This window comes from Coregonus clupeaformis, chromosome 17 (assembly GCF_020615455.1).
Source record: "Coregonus clupeaformis isolate EN_2021a chromosome 17, ASM2061545v1, whole genome shotgun sequence".
Taxonomy (NCBI): Eukaryota; Metazoa; Chordata; class Actinopteri; order Salmoniformes; family Salmonidae; genus Coregonus; species Coregonus clupeaformis.
This window is the reverse complement of record NC_059208.1, coordinates 49,171,022-49,184,487: the sequence shown is the minus strand read 5'-3', so window position 1 is coordinate 49,184,487 and position 13,466 is coordinate 49,171,022. Positions and strand designations below refer to the sequence as shown.

At 44.8% G+C, this 13,466-nt stretch overlaps 1 protein-coding gene across 1 annotated transcript; it reads left to right on the top strand.

Annotated features, from left to right (window-relative positions):
* Positions 1-1,506: 1,506 nt before the first annotated feature.
* Positions 1,507-4,542, top strand: LOC121586635 (biotinidase). The gene is made up of 6 exons (XM_041903518.2): positions 1,507-1,780; positions 2,161-2,310; positions 2,418-2,584; positions 2,945-3,122; positions 3,222-3,968; positions 4,202-4,542. Exons 1-6 carry the CDS (start codon positions 1,538-1,540, stop codon positions 4,466-4,468), a joined length of 1,752 nt encoding a protein of 583 aa, XP_041759452.1. The 5' UTR covers positions 1,507-1,537; the 3' UTR covers positions 4,469-4,542.
* The last annotated feature ends 8,924 nt before the right edge of the window (positions 4,543-13,466 follow it).

Here is a 13,466-nt window from a genome sequence, read left to right as displayed (position 1 = left end):
GATTTTTGTCCATTCTTCAAGGCAAAACTGCCCCAGCTCCTTAAAGTTGGATGGCTTCCGCTGGTGTACAGCAATCTTTAAGTCATACCACAGATTCTCAATTGGATTGAGGTCTGGGCTTTGACTAGGCCATTCCAAGACATTTAAATGTTTCCCCTTAGCAGTATGCTTGGGGTCATTGTCCTGCTGGAAGGTGAACCTCCGTCCCAGTCTCAAATCTCTGGAAGACAGAAACAGGTTTCCCTCAAGAATTTCCCTGTATTTAGCGCCATCCATCATTCCTTCAATTCTGACCAGTTTCCCTGTCCCTGCCGATGAAAAACATCCCCACAGCATGATGGTGTTCTCGGGGTGATGATAGGTGTTGGGTTTGCGCCAGACATAGCGTTTTCCTTGATGGCCAAAAAGCTCAATTTTAGTCTCATCTGACCAGAGTACCTTCTTCCATATGTTTGGGGAGTCTCCCACGTGGCTTTTGGCGAACACCAAACGTGTTTGCTTATTTTTTTCTTTAAGCAATGGTTTTTTTCTGGCCACACTTCCGTAAAGACCAGCTCTGTGGAGTGTACAGCTTAAAGTGGTCCTATGGACAGATACTCCAATCTCCGCTGTGGAGCTTTGCAGCTCCTTCAGGGTTATCTTTGGTCTCTTTGTTGCCTCTCTGATTAATGCCCTCCTTGCCTGGTCCGTGAGTTTTGGTGGGCAGCCCTCTCTTGACAGGTTTGTTGTGGTGCCATATTCTTTCAATTTTTTTATAATGGATTTAATGGTGCTCCGTGGGATTTTCAAAGTTTTTGATATTTTTTTATAACCCAACCCTGATCTGTACTTCTCCACAACTTTGTCCCTGACCTGTTAGGAGAGCTCCTTGGTCTTCATGGTGCCGCTTGCTTAGTGGTGTTGCAGACTCTGGGGCCTTTCAGAACAGGTGTATATATACTGAGATCATGTGACTTAGATTGCACACAGGTGGACTTTATTTAACTAATTATGTGACTTCTGAAGGTAATTGGTTGCACCAGATATTATCTAGGGGCTTCATAGCAAAGGGGGTGAATACATATGCACGCACCACTTTTCCGTTATTCATATTTTTTCAAGTTATTTTTTTCATTTCACTTCACCAATTTGGACTATTTTGTGTATGTCCATTACATGAAATCCAAATAAAAATCCATTTAAATTACTGGTTGTAATGCAACAAAATAGGAAAAACGCCAAGGGGATGAATACTTTTGCAAGGCACTGTAATTATGTGGTTGTGTATATGTACTGCGTGGGTGTGTGGCCATTAGCCTGTGTGTGCGTTATGCCAGCTGTGACCCTGAGTTTGTGTGCGTGCGTGAGTGAATATGCATGTGTTATTCTGTGTGTCAGATGTGAGTGTACTGCTGTAACCCTACCGATGAGAGATTACCAGCCTCAAGGTAGTATTTGTTCAACGAATGTTGAGAACTTTGGACTGAGTGACCATTGAACTCGTTGTACACATCGGTCTATAAGAAGTCAGAAGTTCCCGGGCACTGGTCATTCCACCATGTCCCTCCGTGTCCTCCTGGCAGTGGTGGTGTCTGTTCTCTATCTGTCCCCGGTAACGTTAACCCGGGCTGGGGACAAGACAGAGGGGACTCCCGACCCATCCTACGTGGCCGCGGTCTATGAGCACCGGGTGATTCTGAACCCGGAGCCGCACGTGCCTCTGTCTCGGGACGCAGCGCTCAAGCACATGATGAGGAACCTGAAGGTCTATGAGGAGCAGGCCGCACGGGCGGCGGAACAGGTAAGGTACACCTGTGGGAGGGACTGGGAGATGGTCTTCTCTCTCAATTAACAGAACTAGATGTGTTAGTGCAGGGCTGGAACTAAGCCCGCACACCCTGCAGATAAGCTCTCCAAGACTGGGTTAGACTTGCCTTTGACAAGGAGGATACACCTTAATCTGAAGTGCTGGAGTTAATAGCTTTACAGCTCTCTTACCCCTTTCTATTGCCTGTTACTGTTTCATCACAACACGCATAGAGAAACAACCTCCACATCCCTCTCTATCTATCACTCTGTCTCTCTCTCTCTCTCTCTTTCTAATTCAAAAGGCTTTATTGTCATGGAAAGTGTTATACATTGCCAAAGCAAACATAGATACTCTCTCCGACTCTCTTCCAGGGGGCTCAGATCATAGTATTTCCAGAGGACGGTATCCATGGGTTCAACTTCAGTCGTCTGTCCATCTCTGGTTACCTAGAGACCATCCCTGACCCACTGACTGAGGACTGGAACCCCTGTTCACAGCCTGACAGACACAATCACACTGAGGTATATGCATGCATGCGAGCACACACCTTTACTTACCATTGTGGATCCATATCTAATGTCATCAAATGTCTGTGTTAATGTGTGTGTTCTGCCCTGTTCTCTCTCAGGTCCTCCAGAGTTTGAGCTGCATGGCTCGACGTCACCAACTCTACCTGGTGGCCAACATGCCTGACCTCCAGCCCTGCCCTCTGACCTCTCACCCCCACCTTGACCCCTCTCACCCCCCCTGCCCCCCCGATGGGCGCTGGCAGTTCAACACTAATGTAGTCTTCAGGTTGGTAGTACCTGTGCTGTTTCTGTTTTAAACACGTTTCTTGATCCTGTGAGAAAAGAATGCATTATACAGGGAGAGCTTCAGGTATTCCGAACTTCTCTTGGAATAGGGCAATTACATGATATTGCATTTGTATTGATTTCCAAAAGCTTTTTAGAGTTATACAGGAGTGACTTGGAATGATGTTTTTCCTTTATTGTTAAGAAGAGACTTTAATCCAAAGCACACCCAACCATCAGCCATCAACCATTCTCTATAAGTCTTGAAAAATTAAAACGTTTAATTAATAATTGTATTACTTTTACAAAAGGATTTGGGTTATATAGATGAACATTCATTTTGATTTCCCATTCACTGCAGGTCTGATGGTTCCCTGGCGGCTCGCTACCACAAACAAAACCTGTTCTTCGAGAAGGAATTCAATACCCCGCCCAGACTAGAGGTGGTGACCTTTGACACGCCATTCGCCGGACGGTTTGGGGTGTTCACCTGCTTCGACATCCTGTTTCACGACCCTACTGTCAGGCTACTGGAGCAGGTACACACACACCTTTTCCCACAATGTTTCATTATGGATCCAAATTAATTCATCAAAAGTCTGTTAATGTCTCTCTCTCTCTCCTCTCCCCCCTCCCAGGGTATCAGACAGATGGTCTACCCCACAGCCTGGATAAATACGCTTCCTCTACTAACAGCGGTTCAGTTCCAGAGAGCGGTCAGTCTGGGAGCTAACGTCACTCTGCTGGCGGCTAACCTCAGGCATGACAGCAAGGCCATGACGGGCAGCGGCATCTTCACCCCTAGTACTTCCATCTACCACCACGCCTTCCACCCCCCTGGGGAGCCAGAGGATGGGAAGCTGCTGGTGTTGAGGATACCTGTACTGGACAGTGACTGGCTGGCAACACAGAAGCAGGCAAAGGGGCAGGGGGAGACAGGAGGAGAGGGTGAGGCAAAGGGGCAGATAGGAGAAGAGGGTGAGGCAAAGGGGCAGATAGGAGAAGAGGGTGAGGCAAAGGGGCAGGGGGAGACAGGAGAAGAGGGTGAGGCAAAGGGGCAGGGGGAGACAGGAGGAGAGGGTGAGGCAAAGGGGCAGGGGCAGGGGGAGACAGGAGCAGAGGGTGAGGGTGAACCTCTCTCTGCCTCTCTTCCTACCCTCTCTCCCAATCCCTCCCCTTCCACCTCTCACTTAATCTCCTCTATGATGTGTGACCCGTTCTCCTTCGTCCTGCTGCGTGGTTCAGAGGGTCAGCTGACTGTGTGTGACGGTCCCCTCTGCTGCCACCTGCAGTACCGACGGTCCCCACAGGGTGGCAATACGGAGCTCTATGCTCTAGGGGCGTTCGCTGGCAATCATACGGTTTATGGACGCTTCGCCTTGCAGGTAGGGAGAAACATTTACATTACATGCATGCATTACAACCAGGGTTAGGGTCAATTCCATTTAAATTCCAGTCAGGAAGTACACTGAAATTCCAATTCCAATTTTCTTCAATGCTTCTTAATGAGGAAAATTCTGAATTTGGTTTACTTTCTGAATTGACTGGAATTGAAACAGATTTTTCACCTAGTCGTCTCATGGCATTAATGATTAATGATTAACCCCTCACCCTCCAGGTGTGTGCGTTGGTCCGCTGCTCGGGGTCGGAGGTCAGCTCCTGTGGAAAAGGAGTGGAGGAGGCAGAGTCTAGAGTGGACTTCCGGTTGGAGGGGAAGTTCGGAACGCGTTACGTTTACCCGTCTATGCTAGGTAGCGGCATGGTTGTAGATCGACCCGACCTGATCGAGAAGACCACAGATGGTCGAGTGGCCATGGAACACTCAGGGATGACCGTCGGGCTGGTGACCGCATGTCTCTACGGCAGGGTATACGACCAGGACTAGGGTGTGAGTGTGAGTGTGTGAGAGAGAGAGAGAGAGAGAAAATAAAGAAAATAAGTTTCTGTAATTTAAAATGACACCCTTCTCCCTTTAAAGTGCACTACATCATCACTGTTCCCTATAACCTCTGTAAGTCCAAGCCGAAGGGGGGGTGGAAGCTAGGTCCAGTTTTTTTATTTTGAATTTTAGGACCCCTTTAGATTAAAAAAATTAATATAGAAAATATTATTTGATAAAATATTGAATTTGGCCTTTACTAATATAGCCCATAGAAACACATTGAATAACATTCATGAATGGCAAAAAAAAGACAGTAAAAAATAAATCATAAGGAATAAGGTTTTGAAGTCTGTCCAATATCTAGGTGATATAAGAAAGCTATATATATATTTATTGTTATTTAATTTAATTTAAAAAAAAAACATATTTAACCCCTTTTTTGGGTAGGCACAAAACTACCTCCATACTTCCATTCATTTTTTAAAACCGGTACCGGTTACCTACAGACAAGTCCCGTGACACTTGTGGGGGTCGTAGAATAAAACACAGGTGTTCTCTGAACTTGTCTGTAGGTAACCGGTACCGGTTTAAAAAAATGAATGGAAGTATGGAGGTAGTATTGTGCCTACCCAAAAAAGGGGTTAAATATTTTTTTTTTTTAAGTCTACCCTTTCCATAGAGTGGTAATAGTTTTTTACGCCAAACCGTTTGGACGACCGATTTTCAGGATGTCTCATGGTCTGAAAAACACTGAGTAGCTCCGCCACCTTCCACCTCAGATGCCGAAGGCCGCCATATGTGGATGTGGAGGATTGAGACTCAGCCCATGCAAAAAAAGATCTCTAGTTTAAACTGACGGATTTTGATGGGGATTTTTTATTACGCACCAGTGCATCAATCTACTCTAGGGGGTTTCCCTATAATATAGTTGAATACAACAGGACACATAGGCGCTCCTAGTGGCCGGTGATTTTAATGCAGGAAGACTGAAATCCGTTCTACCTCATTTCTACCAGCATGTCACCTGTGCAACTAGAGGAAAAAAACCTCTAGATCACCTTAGCTAATTTTCTCCCAACATCGGACACCCCCTAACTTCGGACATTCTCTAGCGGTTGGAGGACTAAATCACCTCGAGTTCAACATTTAAACGGACTGGAAAATAACGGTAAGTTTTGCGACTAAAGACACCCTTCTATCTAGCTGACCACCGATTTTCATTGCAATTTTTGTAAGTTAAGTTAGGTTTTTAGAGTTTTCAAAAAAGTTATATACATACACATTTTGTGGGACATGCTGTATATTGTAAAATTCGACTGCGCGACAGACCACACCTAATTTAATATCCAACTTTTTACCTCTGAAATATAGCTAACAGATTTACTAATGTTGCTAGCTTAGTTGCTAAATGTTGATAGAACTGCTAAGTAAGCAAAAAGGAAATAAATTGTAAGCATTAGATAATACATATCACGAAAACAGCTGAATGTTGTCAAGCTTGACCTTTTCAGAATTGGAGTCCTTTGACGGGGGCGTTTTACACAATCTGCAAAAATTAATTTTGAACTTTGAACCATTAACTTTTTGACACTTTGGCTATGTTTAATTTTACAACAGCTACATATAGGCAGTATTTAGTCTGTTACAATGTATGCATCAATATTCAACTAATTGGGACACTAAATTTCATTACAGATAACATTAAACAAAAAACGTGGGTACACTTTCAGTTATTGTGAAAACGTTCATCACTTTTCAATGCCTTAGCTTTGAAATGTAAATGTTTATACATATTCAGATTGAGTTATCTTTCTAAAATGTATATAGTATGCCAAGTTATTTAGCTACATGTATTTACCACCACAGCATGGAGAAAGTCAAGAGGAAGCAGTGGAGTGAGGTGGACATGTTCCATGCCATGGAGGACTGCAGGGCAGGGATGGCTATCAGCCAGGCTGACAAGGTTAGGCATCTTTTGTTTTTAGGAGATTACCACATGTATGTGAATTTTATCTGCTAGTAACAGTTTTATTTTCTTATCTACCAAGGTGCATGGTGTATCTCGGCAGACCCTGGTGGACAGGCTGAGCGGCCGGGTGACCCATGGTTGTCGCAGTGGACCACCCACATTGCTTGAAGATTATCTGGTGCAGTACTGTATCTACTGCGCCAGCCATGGGTTCCCCTTTACTAGACAGAGGCTGATGAAATACGTCAACAAAATACACAGGTATTTGGTGTTCTATGTGTTTATGTATGTAGAATGCTGTACTGACTGTTCTCAATGTGTGTGATGTAAATGTGGATGTGTAAGGTGATCCCAAAACAAACATTTTCATCCTGGATGGACAATAACATATTGTCTTCTATTGTAGGTTTCGGCACCCAGGGGAAACAATCCAACCACTGGGGAAGAGGTGGTGGGAAATGTTCAGGAGGAGGCACAAGAACCTGAGCATGAGGAGGCCGGACACCCTGGACAGGGGGAGAGCTGAGTGTGCCACACGTCCGATGATGGACACCTTCTTCACTTCTTATGAGAAGCACTTGGAGGAGAGTGGGTTGAGGGAGAAACCCAGACAAATCTATAACTGTGATGAGTCTGGGGACCAAGGAGCTGGCCTGCTTCAACCCAGCTGGGGAGGATGTCCCCCCATTTATCATCTACCCCAAGTGTTTCGCGGTGGCCACTACACACTGGGATCCCCCCCCCCCCCCAAGCCTTGTATGGACGGTCAAACAGTGGTTACATTGACAGGGACCTGTTCAGCAAGTGGTTTTAGCACTTCATTAAGCATGCAGCGAAGGAGCGCCCTCTCTTTCTCCTCTTCGAAGAGCCACATGGACCCAGAGGTGCTCGCGGCGGCACTAAGGGAAGGGGTTATACTTCTTTGTCTTCCACCACACTGCACCCATGTCCTGCAGCCGCGGGACGTGGCATACATTGGCCCTTTAAAGAATTTGCCAGAGTATTCCGCTACCCGTACCAGCGCTGCAAGGACATGCGCTATGTGGTGGAAGGGTTTAAGAAGTGTGGCCTCTTCCCACATGGTCCCGTTTAATGCCGTCTCGGTCCCTTCCGGGTCCCACCACCGCCTCTCCTGGAACCAGCAGCACTGTGCCGTCCATCAGCACCTCCTCCCCAGTGACCACAGGAGGACCCTCAGCCCCTGCTCCAGTCCCAGCCTTAGCTCTAGAAGAGCACCCCCTAATAGAGGGGGGGCTGATAGCGAAGGACCTGGGGCACATCCTTACTGTCCTTAAGTATCAGCTAGATCGATACAGAAGACTCCCTGTGGTCGCCACATGCCTCACCGGGGAGGAATTTATAGAATAATTTGGTAATGACTAATTATTACACTCCACTTTATGAAATGTTTTAGAATCCTGAGACTATAATCTAATAATGTGTGTAGGACCAGTAAAGATTATGACATTGTGTTACTATTTAGCAATTTGAATAGGAGTTAGACCAGACAACAAAGGACAAGGAGAACTGTCTACAGACAACTGAGAAACCAAGATAAAGAGGCCTCCCAATTTAGGGAGGAGAGAAACCGTTAGGCTTGGAAGAGTGCATGTGTGTTTGTGTGTATGTGTGTGTGTGTGTGTGTGTGTGACCTGATGGTCAGGAGAGCAGTTTTCCAGTGGAAAACTACAGCCCGCCTAAAGAGGGGTGGGATTGTTCCTCTGACGTGTGTGTATAAAAATATTGTACGACCATTTTGTTTCAGAGCGCTCTCATGAATAAAAATGCTGACTATTGCAGGATTGAGTCTTTGTTTAATTTATTTAAACTAAGAGATTTACAACCTTTTGGGAATTATTCACAGATTTAAGAAGTAGTTGACTTCAACCATTGAGATAACAAAATTCTCGTGACAGCTTGGTCCTTTCGAGCCGGATGTCAATACCCGTCCTCTGTCGTTCCGGGGGACACCGTAAACCGTGCACTGGCGAATGATACATCCGTATAGACAAAGACCTGTCCTCCGAAATTGGAGGTTCAAATACAGGCCGGTGACAACCTGGAAACGACAGAAACGGTGACGATATCCAACCAAAATTGAGCTGCAAAAATAAGGTGAGTAATCTTTATTCATTGGATTTTGGGGGAATTGAACTGTAACCTGCAGTAAGGATTTATGGAGTTTAAATTTGCTGTAGTGAGGTTCCGTCAATAATCCACAAAGGGATCGACATCCCGGTAGCCCGTTTTTAGACGTTTATCTAGAGAAAACCCAAAGGTGTAAGATCAAAAAAAGGGGGGGTCCGAAATAGACTCCGGGTAGAGAGGCCATTACCAAACATAAACTAGCCTTGTGTTGAGACAATCAAGGATTGTCAAAAGTATACAAGAAGGGAGTCAACTTTAGCGTTTTTTAGACGTTTATCTAGAGAAAACCACGCGCGAGTATTCTAGATAAATTGATAAATGGGGGTGAAACTTCAAGGGAGGAGAGTGTGATAGTGAGACGGTCTGGGATCGCCAATAAATATAAAGTAAAGGGAATTTAAAATAGTATGTGTGAGAAATAAAATATTTTAAGTCATAAACAACTGTAGATTAGCAGTAACTCTATCCGTTCCATGAAACTGGAGCCGTAATTTGTCTTAGTACAAACTCCAAGTCATGAAACTGGTGCCGTAATTTGTCTAAGTACAATCTCCAAGTTACCAATAGTGTTAACCAATAATCTTGTGTGAGACTTAATATTTGCTCAAAAGTCACATCTAAGAATAAATTCCAAAGAAAGGGACTAAAATAGGTCGCGTGAGAAAGAATGGTTGTCCCATCCGTTTCATGAAACTGGGGTCTTAAAACACTCTATTCAAACACGGGTTGAATAATTTAAATGGTTAATTACAAAAGTTGATCATAATTTTTGCTCAAAAGTCGCACCTAATAATAAGTCCAAAGGAGAATAATTATTGAGTGAATTATTACAAGATTTATGAAGTCCAGGGATAGGAGAAACCTCCATTATGTGAACAGGTATGGTTTTGAGGGACGTCTGGACACAGATAAACTCGAATCCATGCTTAAACAGATGCATAAGGTGTGTAAAGGGAGAAGAGAGAGAGAGCGAGTGGAAGGGCTAGATACAGCCAAGGTGTGGCTCTCGGAGCCTCAAAAGAGAGAGGAGGATGAGAGACAGAAAAAGAAAGTCAGAAAGGAAGGTCTAAGGCAGATCAGGCCTGGAGGAAAAATCCAGACAATGAAGTAGTGGTGGTGAGGGGAAGGGTGCCACAGCAGGCTGCCGTTTTGGAGTTTCCACCCCCTTACCAGAACCAAGGGGAAGCCGAGGGAGCACGGAAGATAGTACAGTTGAGGTTCTAAGGACATTTTTGGAACATCAGCAGCAACCCAATTGGTCATTGCAGAAATTAGAAAGAGAGAGAGAGAGACGGAAAGAGAAGGCTAAGAAAGTAACTAGAGTACTAGGGTACAATAGGGGGGTCAAGGGACCGAAGGGTGGAAGACCCAGGTCCCTGAGGAGACTTGAACCCCACAACAAAAGTCCAGTTAGGAGCTGAGCTCAGGAGGGAGTCAGTATGAGTCAGGAGATGAGAGAGTAGGAGGGGGCCAGTACCCACTGTAGCCTTACCTAATCTATTGGCAGGGAATGAAGGGGCCCCAGCAACCTTAGATGTATACAGGCCATGAACACAGAGGAACGTGGCCCGAGCGGTAGAAGGAATGACCCACCCCAAAACAGGAATAGTAAGGTTTGGGCTGCCGTTAGAGGGCAGTGGGTTTCAGGGGATGCCCAGAGGGCACTTTTGCCATGGGCCGATCACGGAGAGTATGTTGGGAAAATAACTGAATTGTGTAATAGCCTCAGAGAACATTACCATCGTCATGCAGACTTCTCTAAAGTACATGAGTGTAAACAAGAGGATAGTGAGACAGTCAGCCAGTACTTAGAGAGGCTTAAAGATGTGTTTAACGCAAACAGTGGCATACCCGAGCCAGACCAGAGACAGGGGAGTGATACGCCCTACCATCAGCAACTAAAGATAGCGTTCCTCAGTGGAATGAGACCAGAGATAAGCAGAACCATTAAAAAGACCCTGATTGGCTGGGGCACAGCAACACTCATTAAGAGAGACCTAAAGGGAGTTCAGTCATGCCAACTCTCGGGGAGATAGAGAGCCAGAAACAAAGGGGCAGTGTCCTGGAAATCACAGTCTGTTTTTGTTTTTTTTGTCAGTTCTGCTGGGAGTAGATTCTAGTGAGGAAGAGACTGAGGAGCCCACTGATCCAAGTTGTGAGGTGTTTGAATTGGCTACTATTGACTTAGCACCCACGCAGCAGTGGAAGTGGAACTAGGGCCCCAAAGTCAGAGACTGTTCAGGGAGAGATGGAGCCCACATGTGTCTCTAGCAAAGGAGCCAGCAGAGGACTGGAAAGAAATGGGCCAGTGGGTATCTAAGGGTAAGAGGATCACTGATTGGGTCAACATTGTGAATGGAGATCAGCACAGTACATCCACGGATAGGTATCGTCGGAAATTGAATTGGAGAGCCATTTAAATGAGGGTAGAGATGGTAGAGGATTTCCTGTGTGAAAAAAGTAATAGAAATTGGGTGATGAGAAATGCTGAATTGCATTGTTTAAGCAAGAATGGTATTCAATTCATGCTTTCTAGTTATGTGTACGCAAATTAGCTATTCGTTTTTGGTGGTGTGTGGATATAATTTACTAATGCCAGGATTTAGTAAACGAAGCAGAGGATAATGTGAAGCGGAAGTCTGAATAGTTTGTTTATACAACAGTGAGTTATGCAGACAGTTCAAGTTGAACAATGGGAGATCGTTTTTACTATTAGGCTGATGGCGTAGTACATTTTTTTTGAAGGTTCTGGATTTATTAAACAATTGGTTTATATTTTAATAAATTAATGCAACCGGTTTAAATCAGTAGATTACCGGAAGGTGGTTATGGGTTTGTTATTTATAGGTTTAGTGAATTTAATGAAAAATTGAGTTATCCGATGTGTTCTGAGGGGGGAGTTTTTAGTTTTTAGTTTTTTCCCAGGATGGAGGGAAATCTCCTACAGTATATGTTAAGGGACAGTAGGAGACAACGTATCAAACATTTTTTTAAATAGATGCCTGGAATAAAATATCACTGCTTACTTATACGAAGTAAGGGATTATATTGGCAAATGAGTGAAATATGACATTAAGAAGGGTGACAGGAACAATATACGGGGAAACAGATATTTCCTATGTTCTTGATTACATTTTGCATTTTGTCCATTTGGCAGGTGCTCTTATCCGGAGCGACTTGCAGTTGGTGAGTACATACATTTTCATACTGTAAAGAAAGGGGCAATCCTACGAGATAATGTCTGGCATAAGGATAAATTATTAAATTGATTAAAGTCACTGTTTTGATATGCGGAAATATTGACACATGGGTAAAGTAATGTGTCAATAGGGGGGATGGTAGAGCAGGTTAGGAACAACTTTGGTAGAGCAGGAACAGGTTACTTTGGTAGAGCAGGAACAGGTTAGGAAACACTTTTAAACTTTGGTAGAGCAGGGACAGGTTAGGAGACACTTAGGAAACACTTTGTGGCCTAGGGTATAACGAATTACAAAAAAAAAATGTTTTGTTCCAGATGTGTCATCTGTGCACAGAATAATCACCAAGGTAGAGAAAGCACCCCAGGGGGAATATCCCCTGGCAAAATATCCAGTCCAGCAATTGGAAATTGATTTTATAGAGTTATCACGGAGTGAAGGGAAGAAATTGGGTACAATGCCTACCAATAGTGTTGATCACGATTAGGATAACCCCAGATAAAGAGGGACTATCCCCCTTTGGAAAGGTTTTTGGAAGACCATATAGAATGCCCGAGCTAGGAAGACTAGAACAGGCAGACATAGAAGTAGAAGACACTCTAGCAGAACATATGAGGAGACTGTTCATTAACCAAACACGTATGTCAAAGATTTTGTGCCCAACAGGAAAACTAAAGGAGAAGGTAACCCACTCAATCCAACCAGGTGACTGGGTGTGGATCCAATCCCTAAAGAAGAAAGACTGGAAGCAGCCCCGTTGGGAAGGTCCATATCAGGTCCTGTTGGTGACGGCCTTCGCTGTAAGAATCGCCGAAAGATCCACCTGGGTGCATGTCACACACTGCAAAAAGGTAAACTCAGCTACACCTGATGAACAAACACAGAGTTAGGAGAAAGAACCGATCACCACTAGAGCTCGGGGGTTGGCTCCTTAACGAAGATTCCCCTACCCTGTCTGATCATCCCTGTGTGAGTTCAATAGAAGGTAAAGCAATGGGTTGGCCTCTGGCGTCTGACATGTTCCCAGGGCGAGGGTGGAGATTCACAGGTATGCTGACAGTAGGTAGCTGTCTGATTGTGGAGGCCATACTCCTAGCACACTCAAACCCGCCGACCAGCCAGAAGTGGTAGTTAATCTAACTCAAGTCAGTAAGGACAGGCCCGAGGAAGGTAAGAGCAGGCAGAGAAGGCAGCTTAACGTAGGGAAAGGGTAAGTACTGTCTGAAAGTCCGAATCATGCTAAAACAGGTAAAGGCTACTGATGAGGGATATTGGATGCTGTGAAGATCCATTAGTGGCTTTCCGGGTAGAGATCAACCCAGCGGATGTTACAGTCCCGACCAGTGAAATATCTCCTTCAACTGAGGTGAGTGAGACTGGGGCTGTGGTGAAGATAGTGCAAACTATAGATTTGAAGGAAGTAGTGGAGGTGGAAACTGGGTATAGGGATCCGAACCTATGGTTGGAATGGATACAGTATATGGCAAGAACTATGTCCCAAGAGGACTGTTACGCCTGTGGGACAGCTAAACCTAGATTGACCACTACTCCGTTCCCCTTGACGGGCCTTAACTCTCCGTCAGGTTTATCTTGCATGGTTAAATTGTTCAAGTCACCTGGGAATGTGGTGAAGGAGTCGGTTATTGACTTGCACTATCTGTATCCCCTGGTAATGACGTCCCCCCGA